This window comes from Pangasianodon hypophthalmus, chromosome 25, assembly GCF_027358585.1.
Source record: "Pangasianodon hypophthalmus isolate fPanHyp1 chromosome 25, fPanHyp1.pri, whole genome shotgun sequence".
NCBI lineage: Eukaryota > Metazoa > Chordata > Actinopteri > Siluriformes > Pangasiidae > Pangasianodon > Pangasianodon hypophthalmus.
Window position 1 is genome coordinate 15,097,514 of NC_069734.1, and position 21,683 is coordinate 15,119,196.

Consider the following 21,683-nt stretch of genomic DNA (forward strand, 5'->3'; position numbering starts at 1 on the left):
TTTTATATTTAATACAGTTATGCCGAATCCCAAATGGCTTCCTATTCACTGTTTATATTCACTCTACCTAATGTACAGCAATGGTTTTGCACAACATACATTATGCATTACATAATTACATACACATACACACACATGGATCAATTGTGCACAGGGATACAGTTGCTATACTGTATACAATTTTTTATACTATGTTAATAGAAAGCTCTCAGGCTCTAATAAATAGATAACCTATTATTGTACATATTTAAATTAATGTTCATGAAATAAATCTTTTTTTTTATAGTTCAATATTTGAGAATCCTGATACAGGCAATAATTTGTGGTTCAGACAATAATTTCTCTTTGATTCATTCTTATCATGTTGACTTTTCGGTCAAAGTGAGCAATAAAATTCTCCACCTGCTTCATTTTGATGTTTTTTTTTTTTTTTCGATCTCCATTAGAGATAAGAAATGGCGCGCCAATTCCCGAAGAAGCCAATTTCTTTTCTCGTTTGTTCCTCGGGTAAAAAAAAAATCAGCGAGACCCGACTTTCATGAATCGAGATGAACTCGCTGATAATGGGGACATTTCTATGCAGGCGGGGGGACGACTGTCCTCTGTCTGGACGCGTGTAGATGAGACTAAGTCCATTTAAAATAAATAAGTAAATAAATAGGGGTTTAATCGTATTAGCACCAAATTGTATTTTTCAATTTGGGGTGTAAGTAGAACTTTAAGTGTTGAGATACAATCAAAAGAGAATTTTTTCCTATATATATATATATATATATATATATATATACATACATACATATATAAAATGTCAGCACTTGCACATACACACATAAAAGAGACAAGACATTACCTGTGGATAACACTCCAGAGTCTTTGGTCATTTGGAGACTGGAGAGACGGCCATCTGAGACGGACGAGGACAGAGACGGGCTGGACAGAGGAGGAAGAACTCGCGGTTTCCTCTGGAGAGACGGGAAGAGTGAAAACAACCTCAGTAGACGACAAAGGCTCTGGGGTTGACTGTCACTGAGCCACGGCGAAAATTAGGAATCTGTCGGACTATTGTTAGTCTCCCGTGCCATGCTTAACGAAGCGTTCAGAAGGAAATGATTCTTTACGGTGAATAAACATTGCATTTGGATAATTCCTCCTGACGCGCTAACCGACATTTCCTCTCATTAGCACGAGGCTAAACAAAGCAGTACAACTCGTTTCAGATCAGTTGTTTTACTCCCTCTTTAAGCATCAACGCTTGGTTATAATTAACTGAAAAGACGTTGTATTAGCTATTGCTAATATAAGAATTAACCCTCTTGTTCTTTTTACTGTTATCAAATAGGCGAGGTAAACCAAAACCTTAACCGAAATGGTCATTCTTCTTCTTCTTCTTTTTTTTTTTGGTCTGTAATATGCAGTAATAAGAGTAATAAGAGTCTGTAGATCCTAAAGACACCTTCCTTCATTACCACAGGTACTATAATGGCCAAAAAAAAGTGTATGTTAAGTTATTATTAAGATATTATTACGACAATAAATATAGATAAATTGTCTTTATAGATAAATTGTCAAATTACCCAGAAACCCTGCACATTTTTGTACTCGTGTTCTAAACATGCATTTCATTACTGATTGATGAAGATTTATGACATCATTTGGATGTAAGTGAGTTAACGCTCCTGTGACTCCTACCTTGCTGCCAGGTTTGGGTCCTCTCTTTTTGTGCAGCCTGGGCTCCAGGTGTTCAGGCTCGGCGCTCTTATTCGCGCTGCTTTGCGATTGCGTCTGGCCGTTCTGTATGGCCTTGAGCATGGCGATGGTCTGGCTCTTGGGCCGGCGGCCCCGCACGCCCTTCCGGACGGGCAGTGGGGGCAGCGGGTGAGGAAGCTGGTACGGGGATTGCATGGAGCGGCGCCACGATCGGGACGGGGACAGCGAAGGAATCGGGCTCTTAAGGAGAGTGACTGCAACAAGGAAAATAATGAATTAAGCTAAACATGATTCTGTCTTTATATATATATATATATATATATATACACACACACATATAGTATAGTATGTCCACCTCTACAATAATACACACACTTTTATACTACAGCGAATCTGATTGGCTGTTATGTATACTCGCAGATTTAATATTTATGTAAGGAGTCTCCAGTGTCAGCACTTTGTTTCAGTCTTAATAACTTCAAGAGACAGAAAAAAAGAGGCGTATTATATTATAGCTGCAATATCATAAGTTTAAATGTTACGTATAAAAAGTATGGCATGATTGTGCATTAGTAAATTAGAAATTGTTAGCATTGGTAAATGGTATAAGAGGAAAAAAAAACACTTCAGGGTGTGCTGTTATAGGAAAATAATCAAATCTGGGGTGGTAACTGTTACTCTGCTTCACCCAGGGCTGTAACATCACACCACTCGGGTGTTTGTTGTTTTTCTTATAACACACATCCTGTCATTCTTTTATTCCATACAAATAAAAATAAAAATTGATTTCTCTGATTTCTCTTTGCATGTTATAACATTGAAATTACTGCTTTGTAATAACTTACGAGCAAGCACACATAAACAACACGTCTCTAAACACTCATTATGCCTAAACATCTGTACTTTCGAGGCCACGAGTAAGCGTGATTAACAGTGCTAACCCTGATCACCTGACCCACAGGTGCACTGGGAGTTTTTCACACCCTGTCGGTGTGTATTACATCAAAATACACTCATCAGCAAACAGACGAGCCCATTTGTGCCCATCACGCTTTTTCACACGGGTTATTGTGTTTGTGTGACACACAGATGTAAGAAAAAAAAAGAGGTAAACGGCATATGTTTACTGATCTTATCGCCGGATCCTGTCTCTCTTTGTTTAATTTCCAAACAAAGCTAGAGTCAATGTAGTGAATGATTTGATTCCGACGAGCGCACTGTAGTGCCAAGTAGTAAATGAAACAAACGCAGATTTATTAACGGGAAATGGGTCCATTACATGAAAGCAAAAAAAAAAAGAAAATGCTACTGGAAAACACGAAATGTGAAAAGAGTAAACTCGACATCTCAAATGCGGCCAATTGTTCATCTTAAATTCATCAAAGCACTTCATGGAGGGACTGATGATCAAATATTAATCTCAGCTCCAAGCTTTGTGCCACTACTAATCAAACAACTCTGATGCCTTCAATTCCTCGCCTTTCTAGCCCACATCCACACACACACACACACACACTGGACGACAGAGGATCAGATATCTGCAATTCAAAGTGTCAACCAATCCATCAATGGAAGGTGCAAAATGGCACAAGGAAAAGCTTTGTGGAAAACACACAAAAGCACCCTTTCCCCCTCCTCTCTCTCTCTCTCTCTCTCTCTCTCTCGCACTGCTTTCTCTCCTTTATTGGCTCTGTACACCGCATCGCAAATGAGATCAGATAAAGTGCTCATATTTCAGCAAGGCTGAAAGGGCGTCTAGCTTCCCTAAGTACATCTGGGAGTGTTCGTAGGGCACTACACATGGTCGCCTCCCCTGAGCTTCACTCCGGGAGAAAAAATAAAGGGAGGGAGAGAAAGTGGATGAAGAATAGGTGAGTGTTTGCTCTCGTTCAAAGGGCCAAGTTCATTCAGGGAACACGTGAGCGCCCAATTCAAAAGGGTGTACCTACGATTACAATTAAGACATCCTATTACTCAAATCATGTACATATCTTCATTCTTTTATAGCAAGTCTAGATCAATATAAATAAAACTAGACTGATAAAAAAAAAAAAAAAAAAAAAATCTCCAAAGCCACAAAGCAAACCTGACTCTTCGCCTCTTCGCCAATCTCGATCCTCTATGGAAACAGATCACGTTTCTATTCATTCATCATCTCTTGATTACAGAAACATGTGGAGTCGATCAGGCCACTCGCTCAATGACCCAGTGACCTCTGGGCCACGAGCGGAGCCGGTGATGGCCAGGCGCTGGGCCAAAATCGGCCCGGCGTGGGCCCTGAGGGGATTCTGAGTCCTTCTGGTTGGGGGGGAGGGAGACGTTCGAGTGCAACCCGGGGTAATTAGTCCATTTACAACGAACCAATGCTACACTATTTCCAATTTGCCCTGCTTGGTGACGTGCGCTGCCAGACCATGGTCCAGTGAGAACTAGAACCACATGTTGTGTGTGTATATGTATGTGTGTGTGTGTAAAGAAGGGAATACTACATGCCTCGGGCCCCTAGTGATTAAATGAAACAAGGCAATATGTTTAAGATACCGAATGTCCAAAACGGCTCCCACAGTGCCCCAGATCTTAATGAAAACATGCCACCTTTCTAAGCTTTCTTATGTAAATAGATGCAAAAAATAAACAAATGCTGTCAGTGATCAGTTGCAAATGTCATGAACAGACACAGATGTTAAGGTCACAGCAGCTGTAAAGTCTCCTATCTTTATCTAATGATAGATAAATAGAGAATAAATCTCCTGGTGCATGTGGATGCATGTCTTTCCTATAGAAAGACATCCATATTTATTATTATTATATTATATTATATACAGATTATATCACACACAAGCCAAGCTGGTGTTAGAGAGATTATGGAAAGTTATATTGCACAAGTATAAAAATGAACAAATGAAATATATGGTGTTAAAAATGCTCTCAGCACTGGGGTTTGCATGAACATGACTAAACCCTGGTGCATTACATGGAAGAGCTGAAGCTTTTCTTCTGAGAGAGCAACAGAAAAACAACAGAACAAAAGAGGCAAAAAGAACCGGATGCACGCCAGAGAACTCACCCAAACTTTCAGCTTTGCTCCTCTCCTGCTCGCCAGCCCTGTCTGCGGATCCTCACGGGGCAAATTTCAAAAAAACTCGACGCACTTTTTTTTTTCGCCCCGGTTTTTCCAGCCAGCTGCGACTCTGCGCCTTGCGAAGCAGCAGCAGCGGCGGCGTAACAAAGCCCGAGCCGGCGCGCGCTCTGAATGGGCGACGCGTAATTAGCATGGGGGCGGGGTTTGTGGGAGAGTGGGCGGGGTCACGTGGTGGAGTGGGCGTGGTTACAGCTGCCAGAGAACTTGTGTATATATATACACACACACACACACATATATATATGTTTATATTACATATAATACACATGTAATTATAAAACACACACACACACACACGCACACACACACACACACACACACAGAGAGACATAGACACACACAAACACAAACACACACACACACACACACACACACAGAGAGAGACATATACACACACACACACAAACACACACACACACACACACACATACACACACATATATATATGTATATATATGTGTGTGTGTGTGTGTGTGTGTGTGTATATGTCTCTGTGTGTGTGTGTGTGTGTGTGTGTGTGTGTGTTTTATAATTACATATATGTTTATTAAGAAGGGCCAAACAGGAAATAATTCTGAATTAATGAAGTCTGAATATCTATTTAGAAATCTTAGAAAGGCTTCAAGTTAGAATTCTGAATATACAAATGAAAACGAGAATATATAGTTATAACTCTGAATATAGAAATGTAAATCGGACTATATATTTCTAAATCCTGAATACATTTACATCTTCCGATTTACATTTATATATATTCAGGATTCTAACTTTGTATTCAGGTTTTAATAAATATATATATATTCAGATTTCATATAATTATTTCCTGTTTGTGTGTGTGTGTATATATATATATATATATATATATATATATATATATATATATATATATAATATAATTATATAATAATATAATAAAAATATAAATACATTGTTATTATTTTGTCTTCTGGGAAACATGTAAATATCTTATGCAGATTCTGAAGGCCAGTACTAAATGAAAAAAAAAAAAAAGATCTTTATACAAAATAATAACAATTTACACTAATTATCCTGGCTCTTAAAGTTTACACCCCCCCGGCTCTTAATGTATCATGTTGCCTTCTTGAGCATCAGTGAATGTTTGCACCTTTTGTAATAGCTGTGCATGAGTTCTTCAATTGTCCTCAGTATGAAAGGATGGATCAAATATGCAGAAGATGCTGGAAAACCAAATAATGAACTGGTTCATTTGGTTCCATTTTATATATATTTTCCATATATATATATATAATGGTGATATTGACAGCAGGCTTCAATTTAATGCTTTAACAAACACAGTCAGGAGAGGTTCCATCTCTACTTTCCCGTCTCTAATTTATCCAAACATTAATATTACACCTCTCCCCTTCCATCCCTCCGTACCTACGGAAACACACTGCTGCCACGCGAGAACGAAAAATCCCATCATCATCTTGTTATTATGAGATATGTATCTCCTTAATATCGGAAAACACCTCATTGTTACAAGAAAATCACCTTGATACCAAAAGAAAACTTTTGAGTGAGATAGTTATGAGATAGATAAAATAGTCATATAAAAACAACATAACAATAATCTGAAAAAAAAAGTGCAGTTGGTAGAATTAGTAATAACAAAGTACTTTATTTGTAATAATGTAGGAACAAAATGCTAGTTTTGTGATGGGTTTTTTTCCCTCCTCCATCAGGTGTGATCCATCCATCCTGATACTGAGGGCTGCTAAAGGGTGGAAGGGTAAAAAGATAAGTCTGTAAGCCGGTACAGATCAGAGCACTCCCAATTAAGAAGGTGGGCCCTTAGGGTAAAATATGTAAGTCGGAAAGCAGAGTTCCCCCTTTTGCCTGTTGTTTGTGGATAAAAAGCTAAAAATCAACGATTGAAGGACTGAAATGGAGACGTGCCCGTTTGAGGAAGGGGTAGATGGGTAAATCGGTTAAGAGCCCTCCAGACAGCTCCTGGGAAGAGGGGGGTGGGTGGTGGAGAGGGGGAGGGTTTCTGTAACCCAAAGCCTGATCCCAAATCCCCTTGAGACCTGGCTGATGGACAGCTATGAGCAGGCAAAGAAAGCGGGCAAAAATGGCATGAGGAGCAACGTGACACTTCTCTAAAGTCACATTTCCTGGACAAGAAGAAGAAGAAGAAGAAGTCGTCGCCTTATCCGTTCGCGATTTTAAAAGAAATCTGTAACATGTACTAAGACAACATTTCCTACTTATCTATTCTCTATGGAAGTATGAAATCGAGAGCAGAACTGGTTGCATGTCTAATGTAAATAAGAAAGCTTGGCAGGTAACTGTAAGAAACACAAAGAAAACACACCAAGACAAAGAAAAGGATCCGCTTTCATTCTAACCAGACAGATAATCCGAAAAAAAGAATTTACAAAAACACTCATTCATTCTTAAATCAATCTTTTAATAAAAAGAGATATTAAGAATTAAGAATTAAGGTAGATGTATTAAACTTTCCTAATATTTACATAATTACTTGTATTAAAGTCCCCACTGATATTTTTTTATCACTCAAGGAAAATTGATGATTGAAGGATTGCAAGAATCCTTTCCTTTTATTTTCTCTTTAAGAATTAAAGGACAAGAATTTCCCTGATGAATGATAATTCCCTTAAAACAAATGCCTTTCAACCGATTCTGTCCATCACCATAAATAAGCAGGGAACAAATCGGCACTATTAACCACGCTAACGAGGTGACACTGATGACCCACATTCACACTTCAACCCGCTCATGCAAAATGCATTAGAGAAGCAAATTCAGACGCCCTCCCCCTCCCGCTGTGCATTAGAGATAGGGAATTGTAACACCGAACTGAAATCTGCCTATAAAATAAAAAAATATATATATTTTTTACTTTGATATATGTTTCTGTCTTGTTTTTCTTACATAGCTATTAGTAATATTAGTCTATATCTAATATTAGTCAATATTAAATCAAAATCACCAGCATGGAATAACTTTCCTTCCTCTCCTTTCCTTCATTGTTTGCTTCTCTGTCCTTCCTTCTTTCCTTCCTTCATGCTTGCGTCTCTGTCCTTCCTTCCTTCCTTCCTTGCTTGCTTGGTTCTCTGTCCTTCCTTCCTTCATTGCTTGCTTCTCTGTTCTTCCTTCCTTCCTTGCATGCTTCTTTGTCCTTCCTTCCTTCCTTCCTTCCTTGATTGCTTGCTTCTCTGTTCTTCCTTCCTTCCTTCCTTCCTTCCTTGCTTGCTTCTCTGTCCGTCCTTCCTTCTTTCTTTCTTTCTTTCTTTCTTTCTTTCCTTACTACCTTGCTTGCTTGCTTCTCTGTTCTTCCTTCCTTCCTTCCTTCCTTCCTTGCATGCTTCTTTGTCTGTCCTTCCTTCCTTCCTTCCTTCCTTCCTCTGTCCTTCATTCCTTCTTTCCCTCCTTGCTTCTCTGTTCCTTCCATCCTTCCTTCCTTCCTTCCTTGCTTGCTTCTCTGTTCCTTCCTTCCTTCTCTGTCCTTCCTTCCTTCCTTCCTTCCTTCCTTGCTTGCTTCTCTGTTCCTTCCTTCCTTCTCTGTCCTTCCTTCCTTACTTACTACCTTCCTTGCTTGCTTCTCTGTCCTTCCTTCCTTCCTCATGCAAAATATAAAGTGATTTTTGGCAAACAGCCCAAAATGACCCAAACTGTGTTTTTCTGCCAACGATATACTTAGACACTTCTGCTACACTACTACTCTACTACATTCAGACGCCCTCCCCCTCCCGGTGTGCTTTAGAGATTCAGAATTGTAACCCGGAATTGAAATTTGCCTATAAAATACAATAAAATAACATTTTCATTTGATATATGTTTCTATCTTATTTTTCTTACATACTTATAATACTTAGATATAAGTAATATTGTCAATATTACATCAAAATCACCAGCACTGAATAACTCATGATGTGATAAAACCCTAAATAAATAACTACCTAAACCTCTCTCTCTCTCTCTTTCTCTCTCTCTCTCTCTCTCTCTCTCTCTCTCTCTAAGCAACAGAAAAATGATCCCATTAGCATACTCATATTCGCTCTGTAATGAAGATAAATTATAACACTTACGTTGTGTGTGTTGGCGGCCGCAGAAACACACAATCCTGGACTCATTATACAGGTGTTGCTTATTTACTAGTATGTGTTTAGAACAGAAAGGAGAAATGATAATAATATACAGCATATTTACACAAAAAAATCTATTCATATTATACGTGTAATTGTGTTATTCCAGAACCGTGTTATCTGCATGGAGTTTTAGCATAGCATGTGGATTATTAGGACTGGCAGTTTAAACGCCTGCTTCAGGTCCAAATCAACCACTGTGCTGAGGATAAGCAGCTCACTCAAGAGCCAAGCTCCAATCTATCCCCAGATTCATCCCCAGATTTATCCCCAGATTCATCCCCAGATTTATCCCCAACAAAGACCTTTAACCCCTGAGCCACTATTACAAGCTCTTACAGGCACACGACTAAAGTAGTTCTGACTCTTCTAAATCTGTGGCACTATTACGTCATGTCAAAGGCCCTTCCTTCCTCCCTCACTCCTCTCCTTCCTTCCTTCCTTCCTTCCTTCCTCCCTCACTCACTCACTCCTCTCCTCTCCTCTCCTCTCCTCTCCTCTCCTCTCCTCTCCTCTCCTCTCCTCTCCTTCCTTCCTTCCTTCCTCCCTCCCTCCCTCCCTCTGTTCCTTCATTCCTTCCTTCCTTGCTTCCCTGTCCTTCCTTCCTTCCTTCCTTCCTTGCTTGCTTTCTTCTCTGTCCTTCCTTAATTCCTTCTCTCCTTCCTTCTTTGCTTGCTTGGTTCTCTGTCTTTCTTTCTTTCTTTCCTTCCTTCTTTCCTAACTTGTCTGTCCTTCCTTCATTCCTTCCTTCCTTCCTTCCTTCATTCCTTCCTTCCTTCTTTGCTTGCTTCTCTTTCTTTCTTTCTTTCTTTCCTTCCTTGCTTCTCTGTCCTTCCTTCCTTCCTTTCTTCCTTCCTTCCTTACTTACTTACTTCCTTGCTTGCTTCTCTGCCCTTCCTTCCTTCCTTCTCTCCTTCCTTCCTTCTTTGCTTGCTTGCTTCTCTTTCTTTCTTTCCTTCTTTCCTTCCTTCCTTGCTTGCTTCTCTGTCCTTCTTTCCTTCTCTATCCTTCCTTCCTTCCTTCCTTCCTTCCTCATGTAAAATATACACAGCCTGGGGAAAACCTGTTACATATTACTGAGACTGATTTTTGGCAAACAGCCCAAAAATGACCAAAATTGTGTTTTTCTGCCAGCGATATACTTGGACATCTCTGCTACACTACTAACCTCGAAAAAAATAGACTATATCAACCCCCACCCCACCCTCCACCTCTCCACCCCTCCACCCCTCCACCCCTCCACCCCCCACTTAATCTACTGTTAAATATGATGTTAAAGTAAATTAGGTTTTTAACTTCAGAAATAAATCTTCCTTCCCTGTCAGTGCCAGAAAGTACTTGGTGTCTATGACATTTTTACTTGATTATGGAGACATATTACATATGCATGCCTCAGTGGAATATTTTTTTTTTAATTTTCCACATTGTTGAGGCATTCAAATTAAAACACTTAAAACTTGCTCTGCTCCCTTCTCTGGTTGAATTTACGGCGCTTAAATATAATTTAAATAATTTTCAGCATAGCCATATTGAAAGTTGTTTCTTCCATATTTGTTTATATATTATTATTTTGTATTTTTTTCTATTTCTGTTCCATTTATTGATTTATTTGTTATGTGTTAACTGTCATTGTGTCGTTAATTGTTGCCGTGTGTTTTGCTGCCTTCTCGGCCAGGTCACTCTTGTAAAGAGATTTTATTTCAATGAATTTTTTTTATAGCCTGGTTAAATAAAGGTTACAAACGAACACACACGCACACACACACACACACCACGTGCTAGAAAAAAATCTTAAAAAAATAAATAAATATTCAGAGTGCATTTCACAGCCAAGAAACTGTGAACCAAGAAATGTGACAAAAAACAGTACAGTGTAAAGCAGCCTTTACACACACACACACACAAACACACACACACACAAATCTGGACGTCATGTTATACTACAAATGATAAGAAAACAATCGAAACATTATAAGCCTACACCTCTTGGGTGGTGCAACTTTTAAGCAACATTCTCTTTGTCACTCAACATGCTTCCTTCCCAGTCAAAAAAAAGAAAGGAAAGAAAAGAAAAACTGCAGGAAGTGTGTTGCAAATTGCTGAAAGGAGGAAGAACTGATAGGGAGCCTACAAGACACACATGACCACCATCGCCATCCATCACACTCTACACGTTACGGTCAGTTCACATCAATTACCCCTGCTTGTGCCGGAGGAACCGTTCAAGCACAGGGCCAGCAGGCAGAGATAAAGCCGTGCGCTCCTGATTTACGTCCCACTGGGAAACACGGATATGTGCGGCTCAGCGAAGAATGCGTGCTAAGTGTAGCCTGTTAAGCATACGCCGTTTAAAAGATTTAGTGGCGAGGCATTTGTTTTCGACCAGGCCATTTCTCTATTTTCAACGAGGAAATGAAATCTGTAATAATAACAAATTTTGATTCCATCGTTTATTTAAAGACTCATACCTTAACACTGATTCACAATATAACAATATCGCCCAAAGACAACACACTCCACTGCATAAATCTTTCATTTTTGCCCAATTGATCTATTATTGGGATTTAACACATTATCAAAACACTCCTTATTAGATAGCGGTTATGAAATAAAATGTGAGACGGATCACTTTAGTGTTTTTAAACGCATTTTGGATCACTCACAAATTCCTAAAAAAAAAGGTGTAACATCAGTGAACTTATAAGAGTCTGTATATTTTTTACCTAACATCTAAGAGAAATCATTTATTTAGAAAATCTGTTTAAATGCAATATTTTAAAGCTGCACTAAAACAAGCCCATTATAGCATAATAATAATAATATTAGGAAATGAAGAACGATATTTTAACCATGCATGGTAAGGGTTAAAACAACTATATAGTGATGAGGCCTGTGCTAAATGCTGACTAATACGCCACAATATTCAATATCTAAAATATAGTATGTTCTCATGGGAACATCAAAATGCCATTACGTTTTGGCATTTAGACTTCTGGCTGTTTTTTCGTGTGTTTCTTATGGATATAAAGACTCCACACCTACTCCATCTGCATTTTTAGAGAAATATTCATGTCTGAAAAGGAGTTGTTTTATATATGCATATCATAAAGAGTGTCTAAAGATATGATATAATATTTTCACAGGGTCAGGTCAGGTCAAAATCCAGACACCATCTTGACAAGAAACAGAGAGCTACATTAATGAGACACATGAGAAATATGTCAAGCAGAGAGATTAAAATGGAGTTTACTAATGCTGCTTTCAGACAAGTCACACAGTTTTTACACAATTACAACTCGAGAGCTTTTCTATAAGAGCAGACTTTCCGAGTTTGGGGAGTGTCAATAGCAAAAAGTCACAGCGGTCGCCAGTATAAACATGATTTGCATGTAATTTGTAATTTTGCGCGTTAAAATAAACGTCTTGTAGCTGATGATATAAAAATAAAGAAAGAAAACAAAATAATACCCCAGAAAAATCCATTTTTTTTCCAGTTAAATCCACTTAAACACACACCACGTCATAATCACAACCCTGAATTCGTGTGCACAAACTTCTGAGCAGGACTTGAAGCTAGTATATGGTCTTATATGTAAAGTAATGGCTGATGTGTACAGTAATTATATAGGAAGTGATAGAGTATGGTTAGGTGTGAATGTGGGTATGGTTAGAAAGAACAGAAAAAAGAAAGAAAGGCAGAAAAGACAGAGAGAGAGAGAGAGAGAGAGAGATCCGAGTGCGAGTGATTCGCACCTCTCCTGTTAGCTGAAGGTCACAAACGCAGGTAGGCGAAGATTGCGTAAAATCTCAGCATATTATTATTCAGTTATTCATATTAAAGCATACTGTATTATCCAGTAATTAAGTAATTACTAAGAATTTTAATCAGTAATTACATTTAATTTAAAACGTGTAGGAAAGATTTGCAGTTATGAGTGTGTAATAAAAAGTTCTGAACCTCCTGATGAGGTATTTTATTTTCATTTCTTTTATTTTTTCATGCATGTTTTGTTTAATTTAAAGTTAAAATAACTTTTATTTTTGTAAAATTCATTCATTATTGGAAATTTTGGACAATTTTGCCATTTTTGGACTCAAAAAAATCTACAGTTGGGTCAAAAATTCTGAGACCACATTGAATTGAGGATCTGAGTTTTTGTATTTATTTATCTAAAATTGGAAATAAACAGAAGGTTTGAGAATTTTGAAATATTTCAAACAAAGAAAGTCAATGTTCAAGATTCTGTGCTTTTTCTATATTTAAATGTAAGCAAATGTGGGATATTGAGCATGTTAACTGCTTTGAACAAAAGGTCCGATTTTCCTCATGTCTAATCTCTTACTGAAGTGTGTGTTCAGACGACACTCAGATGGATCTGATCTAAAACGGATCATAAGGTTTTTTGCACAAACCTGGGGAGAACCAGGCCAGCTCGAGTGTCATTAAAGCATAAAGGAGACGTAAAAAATACTAAGAAACTGTGAATTTCATGTAAATCTTTCAAAGATTCTACGTTTCACTCAAGTTGTTGTCAATAATATAATTTGTAAAAAAAAAAATTGTTGTATTAAATTATAAAACAATGCAAAATAGAAGCGTTTTCACTACTGCTCTCAGACTTTTGGAGACTCACTCAGCATCTAAGATTCTGGAAAATCATTTTGAACACAATTTAAGGCAACAATTAAAATTATACTCATTCTTGTCTGCCATTTCAAAACCATAAACGTACTTTTTTTTGTAAAAAGATCATTTGTCACGATATACTAAACTACAATGAATTCCTGATTAGATATGATTGATATTCGACTATCAGAATATGAAATTTTTTTAATTAAAAAAAAACATAAATGGCACATCACAGTACTGTATCTATTTATAACCTACACACTTACAGTATATTCACATTGCATACATTTAATAATTGAAAAATACATTATGTCTGAGAAAGTTTCTGGCCTCTGGTAATTAAAGTCATATTCATTCAGAATCCGGCGCTATTCACAACTCGACTCGACTCGGCCACCAAAAATCCTCAGATATGACAAAACTGGTAGACCGTCCTGCTACAGTCTTGCTGCACTGCCCCCTTATACAAGCCCTCACGCTTGGATACAGTGCAGTGCAGCCATGCTATAATCAGCACCTATATCTGTATGGAACTTAGAATGATTCTGTCTTGGACCGTTTAATATATTGGACGCCCATGGACTTACAGCAAAGCTAAGTTTTTGTATATTATAGAGACATTGAAACTTCACACCCATCACACCATCATACCTAGTGTTCTAATAATGTTGTAAACAACGCACAGTAGAAGACTTTATTACATTGACTGTGCTTGATTTAGAAGATATGTATATGTACTGTGAACAGTTCTCACACATCAGCAGACATTGAACAAGTGTGCTCAGTGGACTTAGAAAAAAAAAAAAGAAAAAAAAATGTACTAAAAGAGTTCCGGTCTGTAAATTACCTGCAACAAGGGACTGAGAAAAGAACTGAATGTAACAAAAGAGTTCCAGCCTGTAACAAATGTTTGGACATGTTTTGTCATATTTGATGAGTGTAGGTCAGAGATAATGATGTTGAAGACAACATTTTTGCTATTTTTGATGGGGAGTATGTGACAGGTGGAATAATATCCACTACATACTTTAATTCAGATCCAGTAGAAGAATGCCACCTACCCATCTCACAGTTAGTGTATTTTGAAATATGGACAATTTCATATTGGATGATCCCATTGGATGATGTTTATAGTCTTATGTTTCTAATGTTACTGTCAGTCTCAGCAGCTGAAGCACGATATTTTTGTGTTATGTTTTATGCCAGTATTATATTAACGCTGGGGTTTTTTTACGAATAGATGTAGTTACAGAATGAGTCCAGTACTTTATATTTGTTTATTACGAAGAATGAAGTAAATTACCTGACGCTAGTCATATTAGCCTTGTTATGCTAACCGCGCCCTCGCCTGTGTAGTAGCGGTGCACAGGAGCCATCTTAACAGCCGTTTGGCGGATGCTGTAATACGGTCAATGTTATAGTTACGTTGTCAAAATGTTCATTACTGAGTGAATGTGCCGTTAGTATTGTATGTATTTACCACGAGTTGAGACATGTCTTAAGCGGGAACATGGCGCTGTGTTTGTTTATTTTTGGGATTCACAGTTTAAAACGTTAATGCCAGTGTTAGTGTCTATTGACAGGATGGACATGTTGTCTTACTGTTGGACGTACATTTCTCATTGTGATATTTCAGTACAACTTTCTGATATTTCTTGCACTTAAGCAAGAAAAGATTTGCTGTGCTATTGGTTCCTGTTGTATGAGACTGTTGATGAACCACTCATTATACACGTGAGCTGAGGAAAGTTGTGTCCGTGCATCTTTCACACTAATACCTCCCTTTTCAGGGCTTTTTCACTGACTCTTAAAAAGCCTTGTCCTAAACTGTCTGTCTCTCATGCTGTCAGTACTAAAATTCAGACATGGTGAGCTGACAAAAGACATTATAAGAGATACTATTTATAAATATGATCAATACATGCCATTATCATGCTAGAGAATTGATAAAAACACATCACATCAAACATCAGAATGAAGAAACAGTGTGATCTGTGTGACTTTAACCGTGGCATGGTTGTTGCTGCCAGATGGGCTGGTCTGAGTATTTCACGAACTGCTGACCTCCTGGGAATTTCACACACTACAGTCTCTAGAGTTTACACAGAATAAGTTGATGTCAACTTATGACCCCAGCTGTGTATATGTATGTATACAGTGTATATATATTTAAATATTTTCTGTGTCTTATCATCGTTAGTATACCACAGTGCTGTTGAATTCCCTAATCTAATTGGTAGCGAAAGGTATTAATTTTCTATAAAAGCAGCTCTGACATTAATGGCAGCTGCAAAGCAAATGAATGCAATTGTTCTAATGCGTTATCGATCCTGAAGTAACAGCGTACACAGAGACTTGTATTGACGCTCCAGATACACAAAACAGATTTTAAAATGTGTACTTGTTGGTGCAGTGAAATGTTAACCCTCTCGGAAGGAGTCTTCAGTGTTAGCGGTTTGTAACGATCAGTGTGTGTAGGACTTTGTGATGTTTCGGTAACATGGAAAGCTTCATTTTATTTGAACTTTTTTATTTTTTTATAACTACTTTTGGGAAAAGAATTACCTTCAGAGTGCTAACAATAACCCTACATCATGCTGGACCGCATCACACCACCCCTTTGTTGATTATTTACCTATAACAGCACACCCTCATGTGTTTTATTCCTTACACAATGTATATTAAAGCTGTGACAATATACCAGTATAACACACACATATGTATAGCACGATAGGAAAATCTGAAATAATTCTATTGTTAATATTATGCAGCACTGGCACACACACACAAAATGTCAGAGATGTTTAGAAGATGTCTAAACGTGATATAGCTTACTTATTTAAAAAATACAAGAAATCAGAAAAATCAAACTATGGCGGCGAAGTTCACTAAATTTTGGCAGATTCTGTAGTCATAACATTTAATAATCTTCTTCTTAAGATGCCTTAAGGTGATATGATCACATAATCAAAAAAAATAATAGTGTGTTAAAGGGTTATACATTTTTATATTCTCCAAATGCAAATGTGTGTTTCAAACAATATAAATCAATAATAAATAATTACCTACATATATGTTTAGGATAATTAGTATATGATGTATATATCAGATGTACTAGAGGACTTTTCAGATTTTTTTCAATTCTTAAAAATAAAGCCTGCTCTTTATCATTTCTCCTTGCTACAATTTCTTTGCAGTAGACGTGTGTATTTTGAACAATAAAGCCAATTCAGATACCAGGTTAGGTTAAGCGTCGGAAAGGAATACCAAAGCTTTTGCGCCATCTAGTGGAAAGTGAGCGTACTCACAGCTGGTACCAGGTGGCTGGAGGCTGTGGTTGGTCAGATGACACCAGCCGATGGGGAAGATGTCCCTGGAGTAGTACTTGCACCAGTAGTCGAAGGCTCCACGCCAGCCGTCGAACATGACGAAAGCCTGGTCTCCACGCACCTGTCCGATAGTGGCGGGGCAGATCAGACACGGGTTCTTTCTGTCCACCGCTTCCAGCTTCATGCCCACCTTGAAGTGGTTTTGCAATGGCTTGAGTGGCTCCTAGCAAGAAATAATGCAGTAAGAACAGATGTAACGCTGATTATTCCTCTAAACGATTGCTCAGTAGAGATTTTAGCTATTTGCTTATTTGTAAGTGATCGATTTAAAGAGCTGACTCTAACACTATTAACACTGTTAATTGCAGGTTTGAGTGGGGACAGAAATAATAAAAAAATACAGCTTACACCTATACCATTATTATTATTATTATTATTATTATTATTATTATTATTAGTTGTTGTTGTTGTTATAAAAAACACAACAAATTTATTACAGAATTTATATAAAAAAAAATATAAAAACACAACAAAAATATTGTTATTATTATTATTATTATTATTATTATTATTATTTATAAAAAACACAACAATTTGATTACAAAATTTATAAAAACACAACAAAAATATTGTTATTATTATTGTTGTTGTTGTTATTATCATTGCTATTATTATTATTATTATTATTAGTTATAAAAAAAAACAACAATTTGATTACAAAATTTATAAAAAACACAACAAATTTATAAAAACACAACAAAAATATTGTTATTATTGTTGTTGTTTTTATTATTGTTGTTATTATTATTATTGTTGTTGTTGTTGCTATAAAACAGACAACAAAAATATAGTTTACACCTATACCATTATTATTATTATTATTATTATTAGTTGTTGTTGTTGTTGTAGTTGTTATAAAAAAACACAACAGATCTATAACAAAATTTGTAAAAATTGTTGTTGTTGTTGTTATAAAAAAGATAAGAAAAATATAGTTTACACCTATACCATTATTATTATTATTAGCTGTTACAAAAACACAACAAATGTATTACAAAATTCATTAAAAAAAAACCACAACAAATTTATAAAAACACAACAAAAATATTGTTGTTATTATTATTAATATTATTGTTGTTGTTGTTGTTATAAAAAACACAACACAAATTTTTTTCATAAAAACACAACAAAACTATTATTATTATTATTATAATCCATACCATATGACGTGACTTATGCTGTATTACTGAGACAAAAATAAAAATTATGAAGAAACCTCCTTCACACAGGCGGTTATTAAAAAACACGTAAAGAAATCTTTAACCTGATGATAGAATGAAGTGCAACATATTGAGCATTTCAATGTAAATGGATCAAATGCACTTCTTTACAATGAAAAAGCGCAGGGAATACGGCAATAATCACTCACTATTAGCCCCAAATACCTTACAATACTGTTAACATCAGCCATATTTTTACTCAAGCTACCAGCTGCTCAAGCCTAGAGCAGACCAGGCATGCTGGGAATTGTTCTGACGGGAGGGTTGGTGGCTAAATAAAGCTATCTTAATGTTACTGTTGTACACTTTGCTCACTACATTTTCCCACAGATGTTAACGAATGGTAACTTTCATCCGAAAAAAAGATCCAACACGTTTTGTCTAGAATATAATGACAGTTATTTTACGTGGTGAGTATAGTAATATTTGCATATTGCATATTGAATTAAGCATAAATTATTTATATGCATATCCAGATCCTTTTATACTTTCTCTTTTTATTTAAAAAATAAATAATGTATGAATGATGTATGAATTTTGATTCTGTCTAAATATTAGTTAAAAAAAAAAAAAAGCAGACTAAAGCAGTATGCCAAAAAATATTTTTTTAAAAAAATGAAATTTTCCAATGTCCAATTTTTTTTTTTTTTTTTAACATTCAGGCCTTGAAGACAAACATTTTTAGAAAATATCAAAATATCTGAACATACCAAATGTGCACAGTTTCGAACAAGGAGGTTAAAAAAAAAACTTCCCAAAAATAACAATTTCAAAACAAACAAAAAAAATAGTTTTTAAAAATCTAGGGCAATCAATGGAGTCACAAAAATCACAAAAATATTTTTATTAATTTTTGTTACTTTTTTAAAAAAATTATGTAGAAATTTAGTAAAGATTGAGATTGACAAATGATTTATATAGCTACAGAAATTTGTTAATTTACAAGAAGGCTAAAAAAAACATAACAAAAAAACAACATATCAATAAAGGTGTAAATTGACTGTGTATAAGCGTGGATTTCATTATGCATGAAAGAATATATCCTGAACAAAAATGAGTTTATTGTTAGTATTTAGCGTAAAATTTTAACCGTATGATGCTTCAGGTGCAACGAGCAGCGTGTCTATGTTAAAGTGGAAATAAAACCCATGGCACCGCCTTCAATTCCAAATAGACCCACCTTTTTAAATGCCGAGGCTGGCGCTATCTCCGCTCCACTTAACGTCCTTAACAGGAACATGGGCCAGGATGACGCGTTCATCCGGAAACCTAAGAGGAAGCAAAAACAGCATTATGAATTACAGAATTACATTTACGAATTAACTCTATTAAGTGGGATAGATATCAGATATGAGGCTAAGATAGATCACGAACAAGTACTTACTTCCTATTGAAGTGCTTTACCTCTGACTGTTGCAAAGCATCGACACTGGAGACTCCTTCCTTAAAGAAACGTCTCCTTGCAAAACATCTCACGACGTCAATGAGTAAATATGGATTCAGATGGGAATCTTACCTAGTGGTGGCTGCAGCATGTCTCCAGTCTTCTCACACGTGCCGACTGGCTGAATATCAGAAGAGTCGACCAGCCGCCAGAAGTCATTGGTGCTGTCGCTGCCGTCCAGCCGCAGGCGCAGACGTGCTCCCATCAGCCCCATCACAGTGGCGATACACACGGACGTAGAGTTCCGAGGGTCGTACGTCTCCAATTTCATACCCACTTTGAAATCATTGGTGGGAGGAATCCTGGACTGAAGGTATTATAAAAATGGTTCATAAAGGTTAATATTCCAAAAGGTTTTAAGCCAGAATCAGCACTAACTAAGTAAAAACATCACCATATTTCATATTATGTACAAGTGGAACAGTAAACAATCACACCCAAGGCCCAAAAGGTATATTTTCAGAAGGATCATGCAAAGCAGAACATCAAAAATATAATAGTACGAAGTACACACTGTCAGAAAAAGGGTGATAAACTCTACCATGTACCTTGTTGCTGGGGTGGTACCTTCAAACATTCATGTTTTGTACTTTTAGTATGTATCTTTCACCTAGAGTTGACATTTAAAGCTCTAAAATGTGATTATGAATCAATTATGTACCTTTATGTGCCAATTATGTGCCAGGTGAAAGACACTTATTATAGGAAAGGTATAAGGAAAGGTACACTTTAGTACCTCTTTCCTCCTTTTTCTTATAGTGAATCGTACATCATCATCATCATCATCATCATCTAATGCATATTTATAGCTGTGTGTGTGTGTGTGTGTGCTGAGAATCCATTAAATAACTATGCTCTGTTTGAGAGTCTGGATTTGTTGCCTGCTCGCTTCATTTCTAGCACCACAGCTGGACTGAATGGCTCTTACCTGTCTAAAACAGCTGGCGGGTGCCGGCGTAGATGAAGTGTCCTTTAAATAATTCTCCCAGGTGAATGGCTCTGGGAAACACCCGAGAGAGCGGAATTAAAAAAAAAAAAAGATAAGCATCAAGTGAGTTACAGTACATTCGGTTGGTTAGAGTTAAAAAGACAGGACTGTACCACTGTGAGTAGTCTGGAGGGGGGTGGGTACATCAGTGCCAGTGCCACCCCGTGGTTTCTCTTGCTTACCATCTTTTTTGTCTGTGAAAGAAACCGAACACAGGTTCAAGGTAGAGTTGTAATAAAGATTGCATTTTAAATAAAAATAAAATAAAATGACAAAGGAGTTACAAAGGTAAGGTGACCTTTCTGAGGTGTTTTGCCCATGATGTCATCAGGCACCTTGGCGAACAGTGGAACAGTCTAGAACATCTACATCCTAACGAAAAGAGAATGAATGAGGGAGTTAATGAGAGTTATTTGATATTTAAGCAATTCCTTATGTCTTAGAACAAGAGAAATAGTTAGCAAAAACATGATAATCATAATAATTCAACCAAAATGAATTGAATTAACTGTGTTCATGCTGGTGTGCCTCTTTAAACGCTTGAGCTGTATCCTCAAAGTCAGATTTATCGCCTTTAACATTCACACACTGACCCGAAATCCATATATCCAGCATTATGAGGATTATTTTGCTCTTCCTGGATTGCATCTAAACAGCATTCATTTTCTTCTCCAAAAGAAGCGTCACTAAATCACAAACCGAAGCATGATTTTTTTTTTTTTTTTTTTCTGTGCTCAGTCTAAAGCTAAACGTACGCCTAAAGAACTCCAGATGGCTGCACGGATCAAAGCATTTGCTCTCACAAGTGAGTGATAATTCACCAGAAAACTGGCTACAGCTGAGACAGAGTGCAAGCTGACAAGGAATCACGAGATGTCTTCCATTCGTCCATCCATTACTCCCATGAAGGCAGTTTGAGAAAACAGAGAGAATGGAAACATATAATTCAGCTCGTTGGATGTGGCGAGGAAAATGCACTATATCCGGAATTTTTTTAAAAAATGCTCAATTAACATGGAATAAAATACAT

The 21,683-nt window shown here is 36.9% G+C and overlaps 1 protein-coding gene across 5 annotated transcripts in view; it reads right to left on the reverse strand.

Annotated features, from left to right (window-relative positions):
• Positions 1 to 21,683, reverse strand: part of scml2 (Scm polycomb group protein like 2) — a 35,379-nt gene that overhangs the window by 9,607 nt on the left and 4,089 nt on the right. For all 5 annotated transcript variants that reach the window (XM_026947745.3, XM_034299846.2, XM_034299847.2 and 2 more), the window contains exons 2-9: positions 20,952 to 21,025; positions 20,767 to 20,847; positions 20,594 to 20,664; positions 19,738 to 19,972; positions 19,402 to 19,490; positions 16,921 to 17,164; positions 1,690 to 1,961; positions 851 to 962 (exon numbers count right to left, since the gene is read on the reverse strand). In XM_026947745.3, the coding sequence (XP_026803546.1) occupies positions 851 to 962; positions 1,690 to 1,961; positions 16,921 to 17,164; positions 19,402 to 19,490; positions 19,738 to 19,972; positions 20,594 to 20,664; positions 20,767 to 20,847; positions 20,952 to 20,973 (1,126 nt within the window). In that variant the 5' untranslated portion in view covers positions 20,974 to 21,025. The remainder of the gene's footprint in view (positions 1 to 850; positions 963 to 1,689; positions 1,962 to 16,920; positions 17,165 to 19,401; positions 19,491 to 19,737; positions 19,973 to 20,593; positions 20,665 to 20,766; positions 20,848 to 20,951; positions 21,026 to 21,683) is intronic.